The sequence below is a fragment of the Anolis carolinensis genome, chromosome 4 (assembly GCF_035594765.1).
Source record: "Anolis carolinensis isolate JA03-04 chromosome 4, rAnoCar3.1.pri, whole genome shotgun sequence".
Taxonomy (NCBI): domain Eukaryota; kingdom Metazoa; phylum Chordata; class Lepidosauria; order Squamata; family Dactyloidae; genus Anolis; species Anolis carolinensis.
In genome coordinates, this window is record NC_085844.1 from 40107530 (window position 1) to 40131603 (window position 24074).

Consider the following 24074-nt stretch of genomic DNA (forward strand, 5'->3'; position numbering starts at 1 on the left):
ATATTTCAGAACCTACTATAACAAGAACCTTTCCTGGCTCATAGTCAATGGTTAAGTCATACAATTGAAGCAGGAAAAGAGATCTCTGGACTCTGGTAGGAACATCTGCTGCCTCTTTTTTGGCAACAGAAACTGAAGCCTCGTGGTCATTTTGTGCAAAACTGACTTTCTGTAAACAAGCATGGGGAACTTTTCTACAGTTATATACAAAGGCATAAACTTTCTCTGATGCCTCTATATATTGCTTCTTTGTGTTCTAGAAGCAACTGCCACTTGTTCATAATACATAATGTATTTGTACAAACACATTTTCCCCAATTTATTACTTAATACGTCACTGTGCAACATGACTGGCCTTTCATTATCAACTATTTTAGCCCACAAACTGTTTTAATTATTTTCTTCTTGTTTCTTGTCCTTCTCACATTGTGGGAACCACATCTAGATTTCACTCTGCCATTTTGCTGGAAATCACCCCAGATTTTGACAAATTTTTACATGTTTTGTTTATGCTGCCACATTTTTTCTTACTAAAATGTTTTTTTAATTAAATCCCCTAATACCATAACAATCAGCCATTTTGTTACAGCACTCTACAAAGTTTTCCAAATGACATATATTCATTTGTAAAATGTTTGCTTTATGATTTTTTAGAACGTTTCAGATTTCTGCATGTGTATATTTGCCTGTATATTCATAAAACCATTTTTAAATTCTTATACACAATGTTTGGAACTAACTACTTAAAGTCATTTTAGTTTTAAAAAATTCTAGCAAAAAGGATAATTTAAATAAATGCATTTTAACTGAAGTGTCTTAGTATTTCAGCATTAACTGAACTATATAGGTAACATTATTAGAGACTGCGAAAAAGAGCCAACATCTGCATACATATATGTCAGCTGGTTGTTTACCCAAAAAACTGATTCTCTTAGATTTTTGAAACTGACATTGGTGAGTGACAGTGTTTTGTTCTCAGGAGACAAACCACTGCAAATATGTATAAACATCTTGATTTTCATTACAACAGTATGCTACATTAGTTAATTGCAAGATTAAAAGACGCTAATCCAACTAGAAGTTAAAGGTAGCTTGAAAAGGCGATGGTCTTCTTTCCATCCAAATAAGCCTCCTGTTTTTCCACACTGAAAACTGAATTTTGAAACTCATATCTGTTAGATATTTGCACGGATCAACATGAGAATCAGTAAGCTAATGAATCAGTAAGCTAATGAGTTATGAAATGAAACCATAAGGGGAAAAGAAAACAAGAAAATGTTTTTACTGGTGTGGATTGGATGTGGCTTTCTTTAAAATCCATCCAAATATTTCCTCCTTTACTGACCTCAAGACAGGAACAGGGTTGAGATTAGATGAAATCATAGAAAGCATTTCTCAACTTAGCTATATAATGACTTTAGTACAGTTTTTAAAACTTAAATGACAATGGAATATAAACCAAATACAGTAGAATCCTGCTTATCCAATCTTAGCTTAACCAACATTCTAGATTATCCAATGCAGTCGGCCTCCTGCCCGGATCCATAGCGGTTTCTCTAGGCAGCAAGGACTGAACTTTTCATGGATTTAACTTCTGACAATGCTGTTACTGCAAGTTCATTTTATGCAATTCTATCTTTATTTGTAGTCAATTTGTTAGTAGCTAATGTTTTTATTTTGCTTATCCAACATTCTGCCGGCCTGTTTCTGTTGGATAAGTGAGACTCTACTGTAGTTAATTTTCCCCTTTGTAACATAACTGCTATATAATAGCCCTTGCCATTTTCCTATCTGCTGTTATGCAGCATTCAGGAACAACACTGCTTCTCTTCTTTCTATCATAAATCTACTCCCAATAGTGCATGTGTCATAGATTTATAAGAATCCTATAACTCAGTGAAGTCAATGCAGATGACAGTAAGCCACGTAGACTGATGGTTTGAATCAATAGAAGGCTAAGTTTCTGGAAGCATGTTGTTATTGGATATCTATCTGTAGTATTCACTTATGTACAGTATACAAAAAAAGAATAAAGCCAGCTGCTAATTGTACATCAGACAACACAGAGCAACTCTACTGCAAAAGTCTTTCTCCTCAACCTAGTGATGCAGTTCCTTCTCTTTCTTTATGTGTTCCATTCCAGTTGCCTTAAATGTGATGGGTCTGATTATTGAAGAACATTAAATACCTTGTGTTAAGCCTATAATTACTCATAATGATTTAATTAAGAAAAGCACAGTAACAGATCTATTAAACCTGCAGTTTCTTGTTTAGGAAATGACTAATCAACAAAACACTGCAAGTACATACAAGCAGAGCGTTTTTCCAGTACTGGATATAAACTTAAACTACATAAGCTAATGAATTAAATTAACAAAACAGCTTTGCTTCACTTCAAAACAAAGCACAAAAAAGCAACAATTTATTTTAGGGCAAAAAAAATCAACATTTGACAGAGAATAAAGTATATAAACCTATCTGATGTTCTAAAATGCATTACATGCCATTTTGTTTCATGTGGATTTTTAAAAAGAAAATATTTATCATGGCAATGACTCTTTCTATGCAGACTGCCTCCCTGTATGCTGCTGTTTAGGCTATCCATTAGAAATACTTAGTTCACCTATCATATTCTCTCCATCTCACAAAGTTGAGTTGTAGTCTTAAAAAAAAATCTCCTTATGTTTGATTGGGTGGTTTGTCTAATATGAAAAAAGAGCCCTGGGAATACAATATGGGAATGTGTGCTCCTCCTTCCACTGTGTTCATTGGCCAGACATCTCTTACATAAATGGCTCTCACATCAAGAGCATAGCACTGATTGCGGGATTGTGGAAAGCAAAAGCAGATGACCGATTGAATGGTGAGCTGTGTCTTGAGAGATCTTCCTTTAGAAAGTGCTGCCTCTAGCACTGAAAACTTCTTTGAAAGGTAACTAGTATATTGATAACCAGCTAACCCAATAAAATGACAATGTCTCTTAATTTTCTTTTAAAAGGCTGATTTATATGTTTCTGTAATGTACCAGCAAGTGAAGAATTGTCATTGTATATTTTAAATATGTATCTGATATTGTCTCTTTCTTTGGACAAGAAAGATACAACCTACAAATCACTATCATTAAGCTTTTAAAAATCTCATTGTATCTAATTTAATGACATTTTCCATCTTCAAACAGGAAATTTACTTCCTATAGCCATGGTCATTATTATCAAGCTTTTGAAAATCACATCATTTTTAACATCTCTTCTTACCGAAGAAATAAATGACCTTGTTACTATTTTATCCCTTTTGCATGTCTATATTCATTATCTGTTATCTTCTTTTTCTATTATTATAATCATACCTGTCTTCCAGTTATTGGTCACTGCCTTCTTCACCTATTTGTGTCTTTTTCTATTATGTTATCCATATGAAAAAAGCTTGCCAATTCTACACAGTCAAACCAACATGATTTTTTTCTAAATTATCTTTTTTTCTGGTCCAGCTGGTGATCCTAGGACTTTGAACTTAATGAATATTAATAAGCAATAATTTAATTACTTAAGGTACTTTAATCTATGTCTATCTATATATACATATAAACAAATTTTGATATTACTCAAAAATAAGCACTTGCCTACTGACATTTATTGTGCTCGTGTAACCATTTTTAAAACATATTTTCTGAATAATTTCTTCACATACATATTCGTTGTAAAAGTGGTCGCTTTTATTTATAAAGTTCCTTGACACATGATAAAAAAAAGAAAAATATGTATCTTTAAGTTTTCTATTTTCCCACAAATTATTTAGTTAGATATAGAAAAAATATTATTTCCAGCAAAGCTTTTAGATGACTGAGGCCCCTTCCACACAGCTGAATAAAATCTCACATTATCTGCTTTGAACTGGAATATATCTCAGTTTTAGAATCTAAATCAACCACAATTTGTTCAAAGAAATAGGAATCTAGGGAATGACCGAGAAATATGACTTATATTCAATTTTTGTTATTACATGCCAACTTTTCACATGCTGCTTCAGTAAATGAGCCTGATTTAATTTTAATTAAGCACATCTTGAGTATGGCTGCAATCCCATATGTACTTCTCATGGGACTAATGTCCATTAAATTGAATGGTGTATACTTCTGAAAAGGTATTACTGGATTGCACTGCTAGATGCTTAACTTTGATGGGATTGCTCCTGTATTGTGGATGCAGTTCCATATATTAAACAGGCATATTTTCAATGAAGGTTTGCTCTGTGGTTATCTTTGGTGAACCCTGATTATTCTAATGGGCCCATTGTTTTACCATTAGCAAGCTCATAACTGCTAGAAAGTGCATGAAAGTGTTTTTTGTTCACTCAGGGGAAAACTATACTGCCAATTTTTTGCCTGCTGATTTGAATTAGTTTCTTATGTGAATACATTATAGAGAAATATGAAACTATAGCCAGTAAGCTCACAATTCTGTTTGAATCCCCATAGGAACTAAGTACCCTCCCGCCTAGTCTTGGCACTTCCGTTTTAAGATTACTTTTTTTCACCACTTTTAAAAGATGAAAATGCAGTCAGCCTCAAATAAAATAAAATTCAAATTCCTCTTCCAAAATTCTTCAGTAACGTTCCTTGATTTCGAGTCCTTGCTGTCATTTTAGACAGGGTATCATGTTATATTCTAATATTAACAATGCATAAGATGTAAAATACATGTTAAAATATTAGCAGTACAACTGTTTCAGTATAAGAGAGTCTATACATTGCAAACCAATGTTATTCATAAATCTTTGTATTGCAAACTGTTGGATTTAAAGTTCTGGGATACGGAACATTAAGCATAATCCATTTGAATGGTAATTCCCATAAAACACTTTAGAGGCTATAACTCTATAGATAACCAACTAAACTCCACTTAATCTGATGCAAATTTAAGCAGATACATAACATCTAAAGACTCAGTTGTACAGTAAATAATTTACAATGTTATATGAAAGCAATTATTGCTAATTATGCTAATAACCAATATTTTTAAAACTATCCTTACGCTCTGCTACTGCAGATAAACATTTTGGAAACCTGCTGGAATTCCTTCTATCCTGACTGAAATGAAAGAAGAAAGGAATAGCAGAACTCCTTTTTATATAATCCTTTCAAGATAAATTTCCCAGGGGGTGTATAATAAATAAAAAAACTAAAAAATTATAAAATAAATAAATAATAATAAAATAATAAAATTGCATAAAAGAAACAATTATCAAAAGTACAAGAGACATAAAATAAGCAATGGGAGATATCATCAAACACTGTTCAATATCTGATAGGATAACTGACAGAGATTAAAGTTTTAAAAATATCCATGCAAGTTGTCCAGGAGGCAAAAACTGTCCTTCTTCCCCAAGTGCTTAAGGCGGGTTGGAAGCTCTGGATGACAGGTCTGCATCCCTTCTTTGCCCCTGTTTGGCTCCCAGGGTGTTCCTTAGTGCCGTCTGGCTGCCCTTCTACACCTGGGGAAGAAGAATCAGCCAGCAGACGACAACGTGACCCAAGAAGTCTCTGCAGGAAATTACAGGTTGGTAGGAAAATCAGAGCTGGGTTGTTGTATGTTTTCCGGGGTGTATGGCCATGTTCTAGAAGTATTCTCTCCTGACGTTTCGCCCACATCTATGGCAGGCATCCTCGGAGGTTGTGAGGAGGCCTGCCATAGATGTGGGCGAAACGTCAGGAGAGAATACTTCTAGAACATGGCCATACACCCCGGAAAACATACAACAACCCTGTCATCCCAGCCATGAAAGCCTTCGACAACACATTATAATCAGAGCTGCTTGCGAGCTCCTGACTTCCTTTTAAGATGGAATATAAGCGTGTTGAGCAAGAAGAAGCTAGATGCTTCTCATGTTAAAGCCAAAATCATTTGGGTAACTTATACCAGTTACACCAGCATAAGTCACGCAAATTATTTGGTCTTAATTTCCAAAGGCACATAAAACAAAATGATAAAAATGATATTAACTCATATTCATATATGGTCCCAGTAGTTTATCAGGAATTCTTAAATAGAGTAAAAGGTAAAGGTTTTTCCCTGACTTTAAGTCTAGTTGTGTCCGACTCTGAGGGTTGGTGCTCATCTCTATTTCTAAGCCAAAGAGCCGGCATTGTCCATAGACATCTACAAGGTCATGTGGCTGGCATGACTGCATGGAGCACTGTTACCTTCCCACCAGAGCAGTACCTATTGATCTACCCACATTTGCATGTTTTCGAACTGCTAGGTTGGCAAAAGCTAACCCTGCTCCCTAGATTCATACTGATAACCTTTCAGTCAGCAAGTTCAGCAATGGAGAAGAAGAGGCCCGAAATTATCCTGACTCACATTATTAGAGCTTATGGGTGCCTTAGTTCTTCCCAGAATTAGACTGATAGTCAAGGCTAGGAAGACTCTCAGAAAGCTAAACTGTACCTATTAACAACAGACTGGACACATTTTTCCCAGGCTGCAAGTTCTGTGTGGTGTTTAAGAGCAGGTCCAAATACATTGCAACATAATCAATTTTCCCACCTCCAAGGTAGACTGGGAAATTAAAAAGAGATAGTTAAGTCACAGTTGCTTCCTACAATTCTAGGACTAGTGTTGAGTCAAGGATGCTCTAAATTTTTAAAAGGAAAAGTATGATGCATAAATACTACCTGAATAGGTATTTCCCAACCTTTCTGCCCCACTGAATCCTCATCATCATTTTCTATATTGTGTCTTTTTCCAGTCCTGACCAAACACACCTCTGATGTGAAGCTGATAAAATCTAAAAGAGAGTTGGTTATCATTAGCTGGGAAGTGTTTCCTTGCAGGAAAGGTGCTACTCGGTTCATTTATTGCTTATGAAAAGTTTTCTTGATCCTAACAGAAGAGGAATGCTAGTCTTACTGAATAATTAGAAATGGAATGTATCACCCAAAATAATCTACCCATCTACTAAGAATGCAAAAAAATCTCAGCAAAAGTATTTGTGTCAGATGGTGATCCAAATCCAGTTTTAAAAGCCCAATGATGAAGATTTTATCCCCTTGTGATGTGATCTATTCCATTGCTCTTATTGACAGGAAATTCTCCCTAATGTTTAATGGGAAATTCCCTTTTTGTAAATTGAACTCCTTGGTCCAGGCTAGTAGAAAACAAACTTGTTTAAGTTTACTCTGTCTTCCATATTTCAGTTCTGAATATTTTTGAAGACAGCGGTCATACTGCTTCTTAATTTAGCTCTTAGACTTAGGGCATAAACATTTGTCCATCATGAAGGCTTATGTAGACATTTAAACTGTGAGAGTGAGCAAATAATTATTTGATTCACGCTGTACACGTGAGGCAGAGTTGGTTATTGTGTAGTTGTTTACACCTGTACTTTAATATTTGCCATCCCTTTCCCATGTAGAGAAGTCTGAAGCAGAAACTAAGCATTTTGAGGCTTGCATTCCTTTTCATGGCCAAAGCAAACTCTATGACTTCATCTGTTTGTTTTTTAACTCTTGGGAATAGGACAATGTGTCCGATATTGATTTGAAACAATGATAAAGAATCCAAAAAGTCTCATTTGGGCCTTATTTGAATAAACACATGAACAGGTGAACACTTATTTCTGTCTCTCCCTGTCAACTCCCCCCCTCACCTCAAATCCCAATCACATTTGTCATGTGGACAGGGATCATGCTAAAAAAAGAGAAATTTCCATTCACATGTAGGCTCTTCACACACACACACACACACACACACACACACACACACACACACACAAGACAATCCATGCCTACATATTCTCTGAGCATATAGTAACGTATCTTTCACATAAGGAAAGTGACAGTAAGAAGGAGACTGATTAAACCAGTCAAGTGTTGCTAAAATAATGCTTCAGACACTTACACATGGAGAGCATGATATCACTTCACTACATTGAACACAAGTCACTTTGTTCATCTAAGAAATAAGCATAAAAAGAAAATTCTGCCAGGAGTGGGGGCTGGAGGCAGAACATTTCATACAGAAGACCCCAAGTGGTGTTTCCAGCATACCCAATTGAAAGGATCAGGAATCAGGGGATGGGGAAAACCTCTCTCTACATGGGGCCCTTTCCACTCAGAGTACGTAAGACTTCTAACTGCTTAGTCAGAATCTCATTTCTTGTCATTTGAATGTATGAGTTTGATGCCACCATCAATTGAAGCACAGAGAACTGGTCACTACATCTCCCATATTTACATATTTGAAGATGGCTTTCATATCACTTCTTGGCTTTCTTTTCTCAAAAGTATGAGTATTGGGGGGGATGAGTTTTAAAAGCCATTTTAGTAGATCTACTTTTATTTTAATTTTGTTTTTAACCACACTGCCACTATTTAATGGCATTTTAACTTTTGTATTGCACTTTTTAAACTTGCCTAGTGTGGACTGTTAGCTGCCTTGAGTCCCCACAGGGAAAAAGTTGGTGTATAATAAATGAGATAATAAATAAATAAATATACATGTTAATATAAAGATAATAAATAAATATACATATTCAGCTACCCCAAGTATTTCACACAGAATTTAACTTCCAGATCTTTCACCATCTTGGTCATTCTCTGGACACTTCTGAGCTTGTCAGTGTCCTTCTTATATTAAGGTACCTAGACATACTATTCTAGGTGACATCTGACCAAAGCAGAAAGGGCAGTAACTATTACATCCCTTGATCTGGACATTGCACTTAATAATAATAATAATAATAATAATAATAATAATAATAATAATAATAATAATGATGATGTTATTCTTATTCACTGCCTCCATCTCTCCAAAGGGACTCGTGGTGGCTTACAAATGGCACAAAGTTCCTAAGACAAAGCATAAAATAAACACACAGTACAATGCAATAAAATAAAACGGTATCATATAAAATGACAATTTAAAGCTGAACAGCGCCCAATGACCTATGGTGACAACTTGTCTTCAGGAAGCCTAGGAAGCATTGCTCTTTTTGCTGTTGTATCACAATATTCACTCTTATTAACCTTGTGATCTTTTAATACATACTGAGTAAACATAACAGAGATTGGGAAGTTACTTTAAAAAAGCAATTAGTTACAGTACCAAGACCCACCTCCAGATTTGGTTATTTTTACATTTCCAATTTAAAGAGCAACATTTGTTTTGATTTTCAAATGCAACAAACTTACTTATAAACCATTTTTTTGGGTAAAACTTCAACTGTGATGTGATTTTCAAAGCATCTTACCTATTTTAAAAAAGGGAATGACAACTAGCTGTATTTCTTTGTTAATATATAAGGAGCCCCAGCTGGCGCAGCAGGTTAAGCCACGGAGGTGCTGAACTTGCTGACCGAAAGGTCAGTGGTTGGAATCCAGGGAGCGGAGTGAGCTCCCGCTGTTAGCCCCAGCTTCTGCCAACCTAGCAATTCCAAAATGTGCAAATGTGAGTAGATCAATAGTTACCGCTCCAACAGAAAGGTAACAGTGCTCCACGCAGTCATGCCGGCCACATGACTTTGGAGGTGTCTACAGATAATGTCTGCACTTTGGCTTAGAAATGGAGATGAGCACCAACCCCCAGAGTTGGACACCACTAAACTTAATATCAGGGGAAAACCTTTACCTTTACTACACCTTTAAAGGAATAGAGTACCATATAAGTGCTTGTATATTTCTTTGTCCTTGCATTGTACCCTCTGTAGGTTTGTTTTATAATATTTTTCTGACTAAAGTTCAGAGGGTTTTATATACAACTGGAAAGTAGACATGGCAGCAGAGCATCCCCCAGCTTGCCACCTTTCAGATGTGATGAACTACAATTTGCATAATCACCCTGGGAGTTGTATTGAACACACCCAAAAAGCACTCATTTGGAAGGATGCTGTGATTTCTGATCATGCACTTTATATTTAGGAGCCATTATTGCTGCTGCTTACCTTTTGAAATTCATGTGACTGAGGGAAGAAACATCAGTAATTTAAAACATGCATATGACAGCATATTGCTAGCAGAAAGTAGTAGACTTGCAATAATTGTTGATTAATGTTAAGAATGCGCAAACACAGCTGAACATTAAGAAAACTAAAACAATTAACACAATAGATTTACGTATATTTAAAATGACTTATAAAGTCACTGAAATTGTGAAAGATTTTCAGTACCTTAGCTTGGTCATTAACTGAAAGGCAGGCCATTGTTAAGAATTCCAAAGGAGACTATGAGTCGGAAGAGGATCATGAAGGAACTAGACATGATCCTCAAGTGTAAAGCTGTGACTGATTTGCAGTTGTCATATGCCTTCAAGTTCATCTCCAACTTATAGAAACCCTATCCTAGGGCTTTCTTGAGTAGTATTTATTTCAAGGTGGTTTGCCATTACCTTCCTCTGAAGCTGAGAGACGGTGGGTTTCCATAGCAAGGTAAGGATTCAAAACCTAGTCTCCCAAAGCCCCAGTAAAACACTCGAACCTTTACACCTCTCAGGTGGGACTGTCCGTACCATATAAAATTTCAGTATCTCTCTATAAATACGAAAATTGGATGTTGAAGAAAGCTGGCAGGGCAAGGAGATCAATGATCTGAATGATGGTGCTGGAGGAACGTTCTGTGGATACCATGGTTCCCCAAAAAGATAAATAAAAGGTCCAGAGAGTCCAAATTTTCATCACAAGTCAACACAACGCAGTACAGGCTGCTATGTTCCTTCAAGTTATTTCCAACTGATGATGCTCTAAGAAAAACTTGTCATCACAGAATTTTCTTGACAAGATTTCTTCAGGGAGGGTTGCCTCTGTTGGACAACAGCCTCTATGTTGTTGTTGTTGTTGTTGTTGTTGTATGCCTTCATGTCTTTTCCAACCCTAGCCTAAGGTGAACCTATCTCAGGGTTTTCTTGCCAAGATTTGTCCAGAGCAGGTTTTCCATTGCGTTCCTCTGAGCCTGAGAAAGTGTGACTCGTCCAAAGTCATCAAAGGTGTCTTTCTATAGTCAAGTGGGGATTTGAAGCCTTGTAGGAGCCCCTGGTTGCCCAGTGGGTTAAACCGCTGAGCGGCTGAACTTGCTGACTGAAAGGTTGGCAGTTGGAATCCAGGGAGTGGGGTGAGCGCCCGCCATTAGCCCCAGCTTCTGCCAACCTAGCGGTTTGAAAAAATGTAAATGTGAGTAAATCAATAGGTACAGCTCTGGCGGGAAGGTAACGACACTCCATGCAGTCATGCCGGCCACATGACCTTGGAGATGTCTACGGACGATGCCGGCTCTTCGGCTTAGAAATGGAGATGAGCACCAACTAGACTTAATGTCAGGGGAAAACCTTTACCTTTACTATCATAATATTCACTCCATCTCAGAAATGGAGATGAGCACCAACCCTCAGAGTCTGACATGACTAGACTTAATGTCAGGGGAAAACTTTTACCTTTACCTTATCCAAAGACAAAATCCAATGCTCAAACCACCTCACCAGGAGGTATCCTGAGACAACATGACACAGTGGAAGAGACAAAAGAGGAAGAGGCCTTTACAGGTGGCTTGATTAGGCTCCTTCTACTGAGCCTCTGGTGGCTCAGTGTGTTAAAGCGCTGAGCTGCTGAACTTGCAGACTGAAAGGTCACAGGTTCAAATCCCGGGAACGAAGTGAGCACCCGCTGTTAGTTCCAGCTTCTGCCAACCTAGCAGTTTGAAAACATGTAAATGTGAGTCAATCAATACCTTCCGGTGGGAGGGTAACGGCGTTCCATGCAATCATGACCTTGGAGGTATCTACGGACAACGCCGGCTCTTCGGCTTAGAAATGGAGATGAGCACCAACCCCCATGACTGGATTTAATGTCCGGGGAAACCTTTACCTTTACCTTTTACTCTGCCCTACAATGGACTGCATCACCATGGTCAGTGCAGACTCCTATAATGCAGGTTGAACTGGCATATATGAGTCTACGCTGCCATATAACCCAATGCAGTGAACCTGCATTCTGAGACTAGATTTTATGGCAGTGTAGATGGGGCCTCAGCCAGGGAAGCGAAGGCTGCCGGCGGCGAGGCTCATTCCGAGGGCGGGCGCCTCCTCGACGGCTCTCCTCCGTTGACTCCCTTCAGGGGCGCAGATTTCCGGGCACCGGCGCCTCTCGGGAGCTGGCTTCTGCCTGGATGATGGTGATCTCTTTCCCTCTGGTCCTTCCGCAGGAACCTCTTGAAAGCAGAGAGGCGTCTTTCCCTTCCCTTCCCTTCCCTCGGCGCAGCTTCTCCTCCCCGCCACCCCCGCAGGCAGACGCCGGGTCGCTCTTTGGCTGCGGAGGAGCGCCAGGGAGGGAGGGAGGGAGGCAGGGCAGGAAGCGGGGGTTGTCGATGGCAAGTCCTTTGACTCGGTGCCTCCTTCTCGTGCCTCCCGCAGGTTCCCAAGCAGCCCGTTCCCCGGCCATGAAGCGCTCCCTCCGCAAGTGGCTGCAGTCCGGGGAGAAGAAGGCGCGGACCTCCTACGAGGGGGTCGTGTGCGAAGCCGACGCCGCCTCCCTCGCCTCCCAAGACGTCTTCAAGGTAAGGAGCCCGCCACACTGCAACATGCACGCAGTTGGACACACCGCTTGAACTGCCGCGGCTCAATCCTCCTGGGAGTTGTAGTTTGGTGAGGCAAAAGGCGCCAGACCTTGTAAGACGACACCAAGGCTCTAGGGTTTCATAGTGCTGAGTAGTGTCCAACGGAGTTCGTTCTACCTCCTGAGTTGAATGAGCTCACGCCCAAATAGGTGAGTTCGGAAGAACACGCCTTGGAGGCTTCGAGGAACAGCCAGGAGGTGTTTCCAGACGCGGAGTCCCTTTCCTGCGTGCCTCAGAGTTTGGTTTGCTAACGGCCCTCTCGTGTTCAGGGAGGGATTCACGAGGAACAATCAGTGGTTCTCAACCTGTGGGTCCCCAGGTGTTTTGGCCTACAACTCCCAGAAATCCCAGCCAGTTTACAAGCTGTTAGGATTTCTAGGAGTTTTCATGGCAGGAATCACTGCTGTGGGTTTTTCAGGCTGTATGGCCATGTTCCAGAAGCATTCTCTGCTGACGTTTCACCCACATCTGTGGCAGGCATCCTCAGAGGTTGTGAGGTTTGTTGGAAACTAGGCAATTGGGGTTTATATATCTGTGGGGTGTCCATGGTGGGAGAAAGAACTCTTGTCTGTGTGAATGTTGCAATTGATCACCTTGATTAGCATTGAATAGTCTTGCAGCTTCAAAGCTTGGCTGCTTCCTGTCTGGCGGAATCCTTTGTTGGGAGATGATCAGCTGGCCCTGATTGTTTCTTGTCTGGAATTCTCATGTTCTTTATTTACTGTTCTGATTTTAGAGTTTTTTTTTTTTTTAGTACTGGTAAGCCTGATTTTGTTCATTTTCATGGTTTCCTCCTTTCTGTTGACATTGTCCACATGCTTGTGGATTTCAATGGTTTCTCTGTGTGGTCTGACATGGTAGTTGTTAGAGTGGTCCAGCATTTCTTTGTTAGAGTGGTTGGCAACCTCTGAGGATGCCTGCTATAGATGTGGGTGAAACGTCAGAGAGAATGCTTCTGGAACATGGTCTTACAGCCTGGAAAACTCACAGCAACCTAATCAATCAGAGATTCAACAGGCAAAATCCACTTATTTCTCTGTAAATCTTGTGTGCCTGCTTCAAGCTTTTTCTGACTTACGCCTATCCTAAAGTGATCCTATCCTGGTCTTTTCTATAGTGATATGGCATGACCCACCTAAGTGGATTTACAAGGGCCAAGTGGGGAAACTGAACTCTGGTCTCCTCCAATCAAAACATCACCTCAACTCTAGATTGTTTCCTGTCAAACATATTAAGGACACAGAGAGTTAGGAACAGAAAAACCATAGTTAGAATTCCAAGAACTGAAGGAGGTCTAAAGATTTCTCATAAAGTTGGTGTGAATAATGAAATAATAATAATAATAATAATAATAATAATAATAATAATAATAAACTTTATGTTCCGCCATCTCTCCCCGAGAAGACTCAGGACAGATTCACAACCAAAGATGGCAAACATTCGATGCCAGATCCATTTCATAAACAAGAAACATAAAAGAAACAACCATGTTCCCAAAAAACAATCTAACATAGCAGACATTAGCTATAAATTATATAAACAACAGTAACATTTGTTTAAAATAATTATTAAAATGTTATGCAGCCAATAATGCTAATGAGGTCAATGGTACCAACTAAGCCAAAACCAATTGAGTCAAAGTATGGTCACAAGTTTGGAACAGGTATATTGATTGAATGTGAACTTCTAATCATTCTCCTCTCCAATGAGCAGAAATAAGTTATTAATTGTTTTTTGAAAGAGAGGAGGGAGGGGGCCGTTTTTATTTCTTTAGGGAGGGAGTTCCAGAGGTGGGGAGTGATCACGGATCAAACAAATAGATCAAAATTGCAGGAAAAGACATTCCACCTAAACATCAGAAAAAAAACTTCCTGATAATAAGAGCCCTTCAACAGTGGAATCTCCTGCCTCTGAGGGCGGTAGCGTTTCCTCTGGAAATGTTTAATCAGAGGCTGGGTGGCCATCTGTCAGTGATCTTTGATTGTGATTTCTTACATAGCAGAAGGTTGGACTGGATGGCTGTGGTGGTCTCTCTATGATTCTAGGAGACCAGGCACAGAAAATTTGGGTTAACTAAGGGGCACTTCTGAAGATCCAAAGAGACATTTGACGAAGGGATGGATGAGTCCTTAAATATCCTCCTCCTCCATCGTATGCCATATTCTGGCAACTTGTGCCAGACACAAAGCACCCTGGTCTCTGCTATGGAGGGGATCAAAGCCGTACCCTGCCCCGTAGCATCCTTCATGGCACAAATCCAGGTAGGTATTATCCCAGTCTGTCACTAGAGGACTCAATATGTTTTCATCTATGATTGTGCCTCAGGCCACAGATTGTTCTGTACACTAAGACATATCTAGATGTTGAACTCAGACTTTTAAGACTATTTGAATAATTTAAAAATATTTTGGTGATATCTGTTTTTATTTACCTGTCTTGTGTACTATTTCCTACACAAAAAAACAACATTTAAAGGTTTTTTAAGTGACTTTCTAATGCAAGAGAAGGGATACTTTTTCTGGATTACAATTGTGGGAATGTCAAAAAGGAGAGTGTTTTCTTTTGTAGGGACCTTAAAGCTATTTTAATAGAAAACAATTCTTCCAGTCAGCTGTTGGTAGATTTTAGGCTTGCCAAATCAGAGAACTGAAGGCTAAAATTGGGGTAGATTGAGCATTCTGTCTCAGAGTACAGTGTCACTGATCTGATGGACCCCATTAAAATATACAGGGATGCCTATAAATCTATGGTTTAGTTGCAAGGCTACTTACAAAGATGTCAAGCACAACCAACTAAACATAAAATGAGGCTAGCCATAGAATATTTTTCCCCTTAACTAATTTCATTTGATCAGGAAGTCAAAAGCTATTGAGTGTTATCTATTAATTACTGGGAGATCTATCAGTACATACCAGTGTATCTTAAACAGACCCTTAGAATATGATAGTTTTCACCTGTATTTTTCTTATAGTGTTTGTTTACATGCATCTTTGTGTGATTTGTTTATGTGGTGGGCAAAGTATGGCTCTTCGTATTTTTTCTGTCACCCTAGTGGTATATTAGATTTCATTTGTTTTTCTCTAAAATGCCCCAAATGATCTCTAGGGGTGCAGAAGGTATCCACACCATGTTTGGAGCACCCTAGATTTGCCCAGGGTTTTGGAGAACAGAAAAAACTGCAAACCATGCCCCATGTCCCTTAGACAGTATTTGGGATCACTGGAGGTCAAAATAATATGTTTCTATGAAGGTGCCGGAGGGGGAGAGAGGAGGAGAAAGGTAGTTTTGGTCCTCCAAATTTGCATGTTTCATATGATTTAAATTGCCTTTCAAGTGTTCAGCCTTCATTAGATTTTTATAGACCTCGGAAACAGGGTGGGAATTAGCTGATTCTCCACATGTTGAATTTCAACTCCCATCAACCATAACTATCCTAGCCAACAGTGAGTCATGCTGACAGCTGCAGTTCAGCAACATCTGGAGGTCCAGACAACTCCCACCTCTGTGTTAGGACCAGTATAGATAGATGAAAAAATATTTTTCTTTTAAAATTTCATATTACCATATGCTTCAGAGATAACAGCTTTCTTCCCTAATGCAAAAGGGATTTCAAAAACCTCATGTAATACATGTACAATGAGAAGAATCACAGTGTAATGCTTGTAGAGGTAATACGATTCAAGTAATTGAACCAGTGCAATTTCTGCAGAATACAAAACCCCTGGAGTCAGTATCCAGGAGTTTTCAATAATGTTTTACGAATACCCAAACAAGAACAGCAAGCTAAGGCAATTGATTTAAAAGATCATTCAAGCAAATGCAATTCATTTCATTTGGGGGAAGATAAAAGGACGTACACAGCCTAGGGAACATTGTGGAAATCACTGCCACAAGATGCAGTGGTGGCTGCCATCCTGAAAAGTTTTAAAAGGGGATTGGATTCTTACGCAGGGTAAGGCGTTCAGTCGCCACTACATATACTTTGATCCTTTTTGTGGCCCTTCCATAGGCATATGGTTTGTTAGGGCCCAAGTAAATAAAAACCAAGTAAAAATCATAATGTAAAAAGTATGCCAAAATCATTTAAAAAGTCTAATTCCTAATGAAATAGTGCTGTATGTCTAAAGTTCAATAGGAGTAGAGTAAATCTCATTTTTGTTTCACCAGCAAGTTTCAGAGGTGCTCTTTCAACCAATCTGGCTCTGCCATAGGATACATCCTGCCTTCCAGCAAAAAGAATAAGTGAAAGAGAAACGTTCTTTTAAAAACCAAAACAATTGTGTTTTGTTTTTGTTTTGTGTTAATTGTGCTTTAACCAGTTGTGGGAAGGATGACTTCTTTCAGAGGAAAATTATATCTTTTGGAAACTTCTGAAGAAATGATTTGTGCCCTCTGTTTTGGAGGGGTTTTTTTTTTTTAGAGGGGGAGGTTGAAAAAGAGAGAACCAAATCTATACTTAGCATAGCAGTGAAAAACAATTCCCAAACTTTATATGACATTTCCTGGTGCCTTCTGGTAGAAGTAAAAAAAAACACATAGATAATAATATCAAGCTCTTGGGGGCCCATTGCCCAATGGCTAAAACGCCAAGCTATAGTTTTCTGGGCTATAGCATCCTATTCTGGAAATGCTAAGTCAAATGCGATTACAGCTGCTACAAAAATAGTGCCTCCAAATCCCCTATCAGAAAAATGCCTCAGAAGACTGGAATTCTATGAACTGATTATATCAAATGTAAGCATTTCCAATAGAGATGGACATTCCTTGCTGAATTCCTCCCATAGATTAACCAAGGAGAGTGAGGATTTTTCTGTCTCAGTCTAAACACAGCCTGAGCCAAAACTGGAATAAATAAGGTATGGGAACAAATGATGGACTAGATATGTCCATCATCTAGTCCAACAGGACTATGTTTTGTATCCTGAATTGTGGGTCAGTTAAAATATGTGGAAATATGGGCCGAACATAGTTAAAGTAAACAGGCAACAATATATAAACTAGTTGGCAATAGCATATGAGAGTACTATGTGTTATTTTTTAAATAACAAAAACGATGCCTTTTTAAAAATCCAAAATCAGGTAATCTCGGATGGGAGTACCTCCCGGCTGCGAAGCTTCATTAAGAAGAATCGTGAGGGGCTTAAGAAACTGGATGATCTAAATGCCACTCCATTGCATCATGCTGCAGGACAAGGTCAACTTGAATTAATGCAAATGATTATAGATTCTTCATCTGAAGGTGAGAAATAATTGTGTATTACTTGCACACAGAGATACATATGACATATAATTACAGTAAATGTTTTTGTGTTTCAAGAAAACTAGTAATTTCACATAAAGGGCTACCTGTTGAAGATGTCCCATTTGACAGGTTCCGACACTGGGTATATGCTGACAAAATCAAGCCATTGCTAGCACTACATTTATGTCTATTGGTTAAATTCTTTCTCTCCTGAAAACATTTGAGGACCAGCACGAATGCCTTACAGACTTCCACTTTGACTAACACTTACTGAAAAAATAATTCATGACAGGTAGCTCTTTCAAATGTTACTTTTTAGACTTTAATTTCCAGAATCCTAACACAAAGAAGCTATATTGTGTTGCTTATGGGAACTGTTCATTGTAGGCCCCCAAAATAAGGTTTCCAACCTCTAATTTAGCTTGCAAGACTAGATTTTGAAATCGCTCTGTTTTACATAGTTTACTGTTACATATGATAGAATATTTGTCTTAAAAGGATACCATTCTTACTCTTGTCCAGGGTCTAAGAAACTGAGTATGTTTTATTTGTTACTTTTTTTGTTAAAAGATTATTTTCTAGTCATCCAGACATTTCATTAATAGGAGATATTATTGTGCTATTTTAGAAATAGATTTGCACACTGCTGGGGAGGTTGTGAGTAGGATTTTGAGTGCAATTGGGTGTTTTAAAATGTATTTCAATTGTATTTATTGTATTTTAACTATAGTTTAGCCTAACACACACAGTGCTATTTAATTGTTTTTTTATTTTTGTTTTTGCTTTGTTTTAAATTGATCAAAGTGTGTGGTTGTAAACCACCCTCGGGAAGAAAGGCGGGGTATAAATAAAGTGAACAAATAAATAAATATGTCCTATTTTGCAAGGCATACCTTTATATCATCCTATATCAGTAAAATCAAGGTCTACTGGTAAACAATTGCAATGTATTCACAAGTATAAAGAAGAAGATCAAGTAGTCTTTGGTTTTTTGAGACTTCAGCACTTACATTTACACTTGCATTTACATTTGATGGTTTACAGCAGTGTTTCTTAGCCTGTGGGTCCCCAGATGTTTTGGCCTTCAAATCCCAGAAATCCTAACAGCTGGTAAACTGGTTGGGGTTTCTGGGAATTGTAGGCCAAAACATTTGGGGACCCACAGGTTGAGAACCACTGGTTTACAGAGTCCAGATAATATAGAAAAAGTATATAGTGCAAAATAGTTCATTATTTTATTATATTAGCAAGTATCTGCTGTCAAGGACAGAACGCCACAAGATCAAAGATAACAGAGTTTATTGGATTTACAGAACTCAAAATGCCCGTAAAAGACAAGGGCTAGGCAACATTAGCCTTAAAAAGCAAAAAGGGGCAAGAAAAACGTTCAAAAGATAAACCGGATTAAACCGGAGTTTAATCCGGGTAAAATCAAAACAGCTTGCTTCAGCCTGGGAATAAACAAAACAGAAGCTGGGGAACAAAGAGTTCAAAAGAATGTAACTAATTGGCAGCAGATGCCTCTCTGCTGCCAGCACTATGTTTTGAGTAACTTAGAAGTCACTCCTCCACACAGCAGGCAAATTCCCAATACAAACACAACAGCCGAGGATTGAAGCAGTAGCGTAGTCCCAGTTCTTTCCGAAGGTCGATAGGCAGAAGCAGACGTTTGTAGTTCACCAAGTCCAGGTAGGAGAATCCGAGCCCGTAGTCAGTTCAGTCCGTAAATCCAGAGTAGCAGATGGCGTCCGTCAAGAAGACGACGGAAGGTCAAAGCTATTGAGATTAAGCAGAGGTTGCACAAACAAAAGCCCACACAATTCCTCCCGCCGTCTGAACCCAAATTCCAAAACAACTTACGTAATCAGCACACGAAACACACCCGTCTTCAGGAAAACGTCCCACACAGATCCCAAGCGTTTGTCCAGATTACCTTGCCCAACGCAATTTGCTATTGCTCCCAAACCCCATTTTATGCCAGTTACAAGTCCTCATCACTATCAGCTGTTCTCCTTAACCCGAGCGTTTCCTCATCACTTTCCTCATCAGAACTGGAACACCTCTGACTACGCCCCACAGCATCCCCAGCTGTGGATCCCGTTCCATCCCTCCAGCTTGTCCATGGGTCTAGTCCTGAAGGTCCCCAATCATCTTCCATCCCATCATTGCCAGTGGCAACCAATTCCTCCCTTACCCGAGTCCAATCCATCTCATCCTCTTCCGAGCTAACCAGCTCTTCCTCCATTCTCTCCGTAAACCCCTCAAAAGACTCTTCGTCAGATGGTTCTGCAAAGATATCTCGCAGCCTCTTTCTTTCTCGCTCCTCGAGAGTATCTGACTCTCGAGGAGTCTTACGCCCACGTCTGCCAGTAGCAGAGCCATGAGGCTCAATCATAACACTATCCCCTCTCACAAAGGCCTCCTCCCCCGAAGGCGGAGAGGTGGCAGTGATATCCTCCGCTATAGCACCACGACGACTGGAGGTATCTAATTTCAACAGCAAACGATGGAAAACTGGATGTACCTTTAAACTAGACGGTAAACGCAAACGAAACGCAATGGAAGAAATCTTTTTAACTATAGGAAAGGGACCCAAATACCGAGGCGCAAACTTTCCCCCAGCCTGTTTAATGTGCTTGGAAGACAACCACACCAAATCCCCTTCTTCCAACTCCTCCCCTGCCTGCCTGCGACGGTCGGCCTGAGTCTTTTGCGTTGCCTTAGCTTCCAACAGTAAGCGACGGGCAACATCATGCAACGCAGCCATTTCCGAGGAGCGGTACACAGGGTCAGAGGAGACCACATAGGTCAACGGTGCCACACCTCCCCGTGGGTGAAAACCATAAGTCTGTTCAAATGGCGTATGCTGACTAGACATGTGCACCGCATTGTTGTAAGCGAACTCCGCCACCGGTAGCCACTTCACCCAAGCAGTGGGTTGATCTAAACAAAAACAACGTAAATATTGCTCTAAGAGCCCATTAACCCGTTCCGACTGGCCATCCGTTTGCGGATGAAACGCTGAAGAGACGTTTAACTTGGTACCTAAGCACTCATGGAAGTGTTTCCAAAAGCGTGACACAAACTGTGGAGCCCTATCCGAAATAATCACCTCAGGAGCTCCATGCAACCGATAGATGTGCTTAGTAAACAATAACGCCAACGTAGGGGCCGCCGGAATGCTTGAACAAGGAATAAAATGAGCCAGTTTGCTAAATAAATCCACCACCACCCAAATACAAGTATAACCCCCAGACTTAGGCAAATCCGAAATGAAATCCATGGAAATGATTTGCCATGGCCTCTCAGGAACAGGTAGAGACGACAACAACCCTCTAGGGCGCCCAACAGGCGTCTTACTCTGCTGGCAAACGGCGCAGCTGTCACAAAAGCGCAGAATGTCTTGCCGCATCTTCGGCCACCAGTAGCTCCTGGTGATGAGCTGCACGGTCTTGAATCTGCCAAAGTGCCCATGATGGGTTCGTCATGGTGGGCTCTAATCACCTCCAACCTGAGGGCCCCCACTGGTACATAGACCTGCCCCCTACGTACCAATACTCCGTCTTGATCTTGCAGGTGAGGCAGTATTGTACGGTTCCCTGCTGACAACAGCATGAGTTGTTCCTGAGTCCACACATCTTCTCTTTGAGCCTCAATGATCTGGTCATGTAACCCGAGCTCATTTTCTACAACACACAGAGAGGCAGTAGGCAAGATGGTCTGACATACTACCTGCTCATTGGTCTTAAACTCCGGCTTGCGGGACAAGGCATCGGCCCGCAAGTTTGCCTTCCCTTCCACGAATTGCACTTTGAAGTTAAACCTGGAGAAAAACAAAGCCCATCGGATTTGACGCTGGTTTAACTTTTTAGCTGTTTGCAAGTGCTCCAAATTCTTGTGATCAGACCTGACCACGATTTGGTGCCGCGCCCCTTCTAGCCAGTGCCGCCACACCTCAAACGCCACCTTAATCGCCAATAACTCCTTCTCCCATATGGTATAGTTCTGCTCAAATGGTGTTAGTTGCCGAGAGTAAAATCCACAGGGACGCAAGGTCCCTGAGGAATCTCTTTGAGACAATACAGCCCCCAACGCGTAGCTAGAAGCGTCCGCTTCTACCACGAACGGTTTGTCTACATCAGGATGTGTTAGTATGTTGTCTGACTGAAAGCTAGACTTTAGTTGCAAAAACGCATCGTGAGCTTCCCGCCCCCACACAAATGGCTGTTTCTTACGCAGGAGCTGCGTCAAAGGCACCGTGAGCTTGGCAAAATTTGGGATAAACTCCCGGTAGTAATTAGCGAATCCTAAGAACCTTTGCACATCCTTCTTAGTCTTGAGCTCCTGCCATGAGTTGACTGCGTCAACCTTATGCGGGTCCATTTTAAGTTCCCTACCTGAAACTACATGACCTAGGAACTCCACTTCAGGCACATGAAAGACGCACTTGGAAGCCTTGGCGAAGAGCCCATTAGCCCGCAGACGGTGCAGAACCTGCTTGACATGCTGACGATGTTCTTTCTCGTCCTTAGAAAAAATCAAGATATCATCCAAATAGATCACCACAAATTGGTCAATTAGGTCCCTAAACACATCGTTTATGAACCTCTGGAAGACCGCAGGCGCATTGCAAAGCCCAAAAGGCATGACTCGGAACTCGTGGCATCCGAAACACGTGTTAAATGCCGTCTTCCATTCATCACCTTCCCGTATTCTGATTAAGTTATACGCCCCCCGCAGGTCAAGCTTGGTAAAAACCTTAGCCCCTTGCACCCTTGATAGTAGTTCCGAGATTAAAGGTAGCGGGTACCTATCCCGAATGGTGTATTTGTTAAGGATCCGATAGTCGCAAACCAACCTGAGGTCCCCAGTCTTTTTGGCAACAAAGAATACCGGCGCCGCAGTTGGAGAGCTAGATGGGCGAATAAACCCCTTGGCTAAATTCTCATCTAGGAACTCACGTAAAGCTTGCCTTCCCAGTACAGTCAAGGCGTACAGCCTTCCTGCTGGCAATCTCGCACCTTCTGCTAGTTTAATGGCGCAATCATACGGCCTGTGCGGCGGTAACTTGTCCGCTTCCTTTTTACAGAATACATCAGAGAACTCCCCATACTCAGCAGGCACTCCCTCCATATCAGGCTGAGTAGTGTTCAGAGTACAACATTCCTGCCTCTTTAAGGTCAGCTTACGCGTCACCCAGTCTACTTGTGGATTTACTACAGCTAGCCAATCCATCCCCAGGATCACATCGTATCTGGGCAAGCTCGTAATATCCCACACAAACGTTCCCGTTACTCCCTGCACTTCCCACATTACTGCTGAGGTCTCATGGTTAACCACCCCAGTCTCCAGCAGTCTCCCATCCGCTCCTTCCACCCACACGTCGCATGCCTTGCGCACTATAGGAATGCCATGCTTCCTAGCAAACTCAATATCCACGTAAGAGACCATAGCCCCTGAGTCCAGCAGTGCCAAAGTAGAAACAAGTTCCTTTCCCCCAACAGATAATGTAATGGGTACGAAAACATGCTTCTTTCCCTCAGTTGACTGCTTTAAAAGCCCTAATGCGTTGGACTCACGTCGCACTAGGGCTGGCCTTTTCCCGAAAGCTGGGAAGGTTTCACATTACAGTTTTTGGCAAAATGCCCAGCATTCCCACAGTACAAACACAACCCCAGCTGCCTCCTACGGTTCTTTTCTTCTGTAGACAGCTTTTTAAAGACCCCAAGCTCCATAGGCTCTTCCCCCATTACCACAGGTGCCTTGGTTACATGCATAGGTGGCGCACACATTGCTTTCGAGTGCTTACGGGACTCGAACCTGGCGTCCAAACGCAGCACTTTAACTACTAAGGCATCCCAATTTTCGGCCGGCTCCAAGCGTGCCAATTCGTCCTGGAGATAATCACTTAAACCAGCAGTAAACAAAAGCATGAATGCATTTTCCCCCCAGTCCAGCTGGTGACGGTACAAATTAATCTTATTTAAGTAATCCAAAACAGTCCCCTTTCCCTGTTTCAGCCGATACAGAGCCCACCCAGCATTCTCCGTACGGAGGGGATCCCCAAAAGTGTCAATTAGTAGCTTCTTGAAATTATTCAAATTGTCCTTGACTGGGTCATTTCCCAAAATCAAATTGGTAGCCCATTGTCCTGCGGGACCAGTCAACAAACTCAAAATAAATGCCACCTTGCTAGTGTCCGTAGGGTAAGCTTGAGCACTGAGCTGGGAAAAA

The 24074-nt window shown here is 40.6% G+C and overlaps 1 protein-coding gene and 1 long non-coding RNA gene across 5 annotated transcripts in view; one reads left to right on the forward strand and one right to left on the reverse strand.

Annotated features, from left to right (window-relative positions):
• Positions 1 to 11987, reverse strand: part of LOC103278520 (uncharacterized) — a 72468-nt gene extending 60481 nt beyond the window's left edge. Inside the window, exon 1 of the long non-coding RNA XR_506113.3 lies at positions 10165 to 11987. This is a non-coding gene — a long non-coding RNA (uncharacterized LOC103278520). The remainder of the gene's footprint in view (positions 1 to 10164) is intronic.
• Positions 11988 to 12151: 164 nt separating this feature from the next.
• The window catches only part of trpa1 (transient receptor potential cation channel subfamily A member 1), a 48118-nt gene continuing 36195 nt past the window's right edge, over positions 12152 to 24074 (forward strand). For 3 of the 4 annotated variants that reach the window (XR_010005129.1, XR_010005130.1, XM_008108579.3), the window contains exons 1-2: positions 12152 to 12538; positions 17678 to 17837. Coding sequence is in view for 2 of the 4 variants with exons in the window: in XM_008108579.3 (XP_008106786.3) it covers positions 12152 to 12538; positions 17678 to 17837 (547 nt within the window). In the remaining 2 variants the exon portion in view is untranslated. The remainder of the gene's footprint in view (positions 12539 to 17677; positions 17838 to 24074) is intronic. The other variant, NM_001293113.1, reaches the window with a different exon arrangement.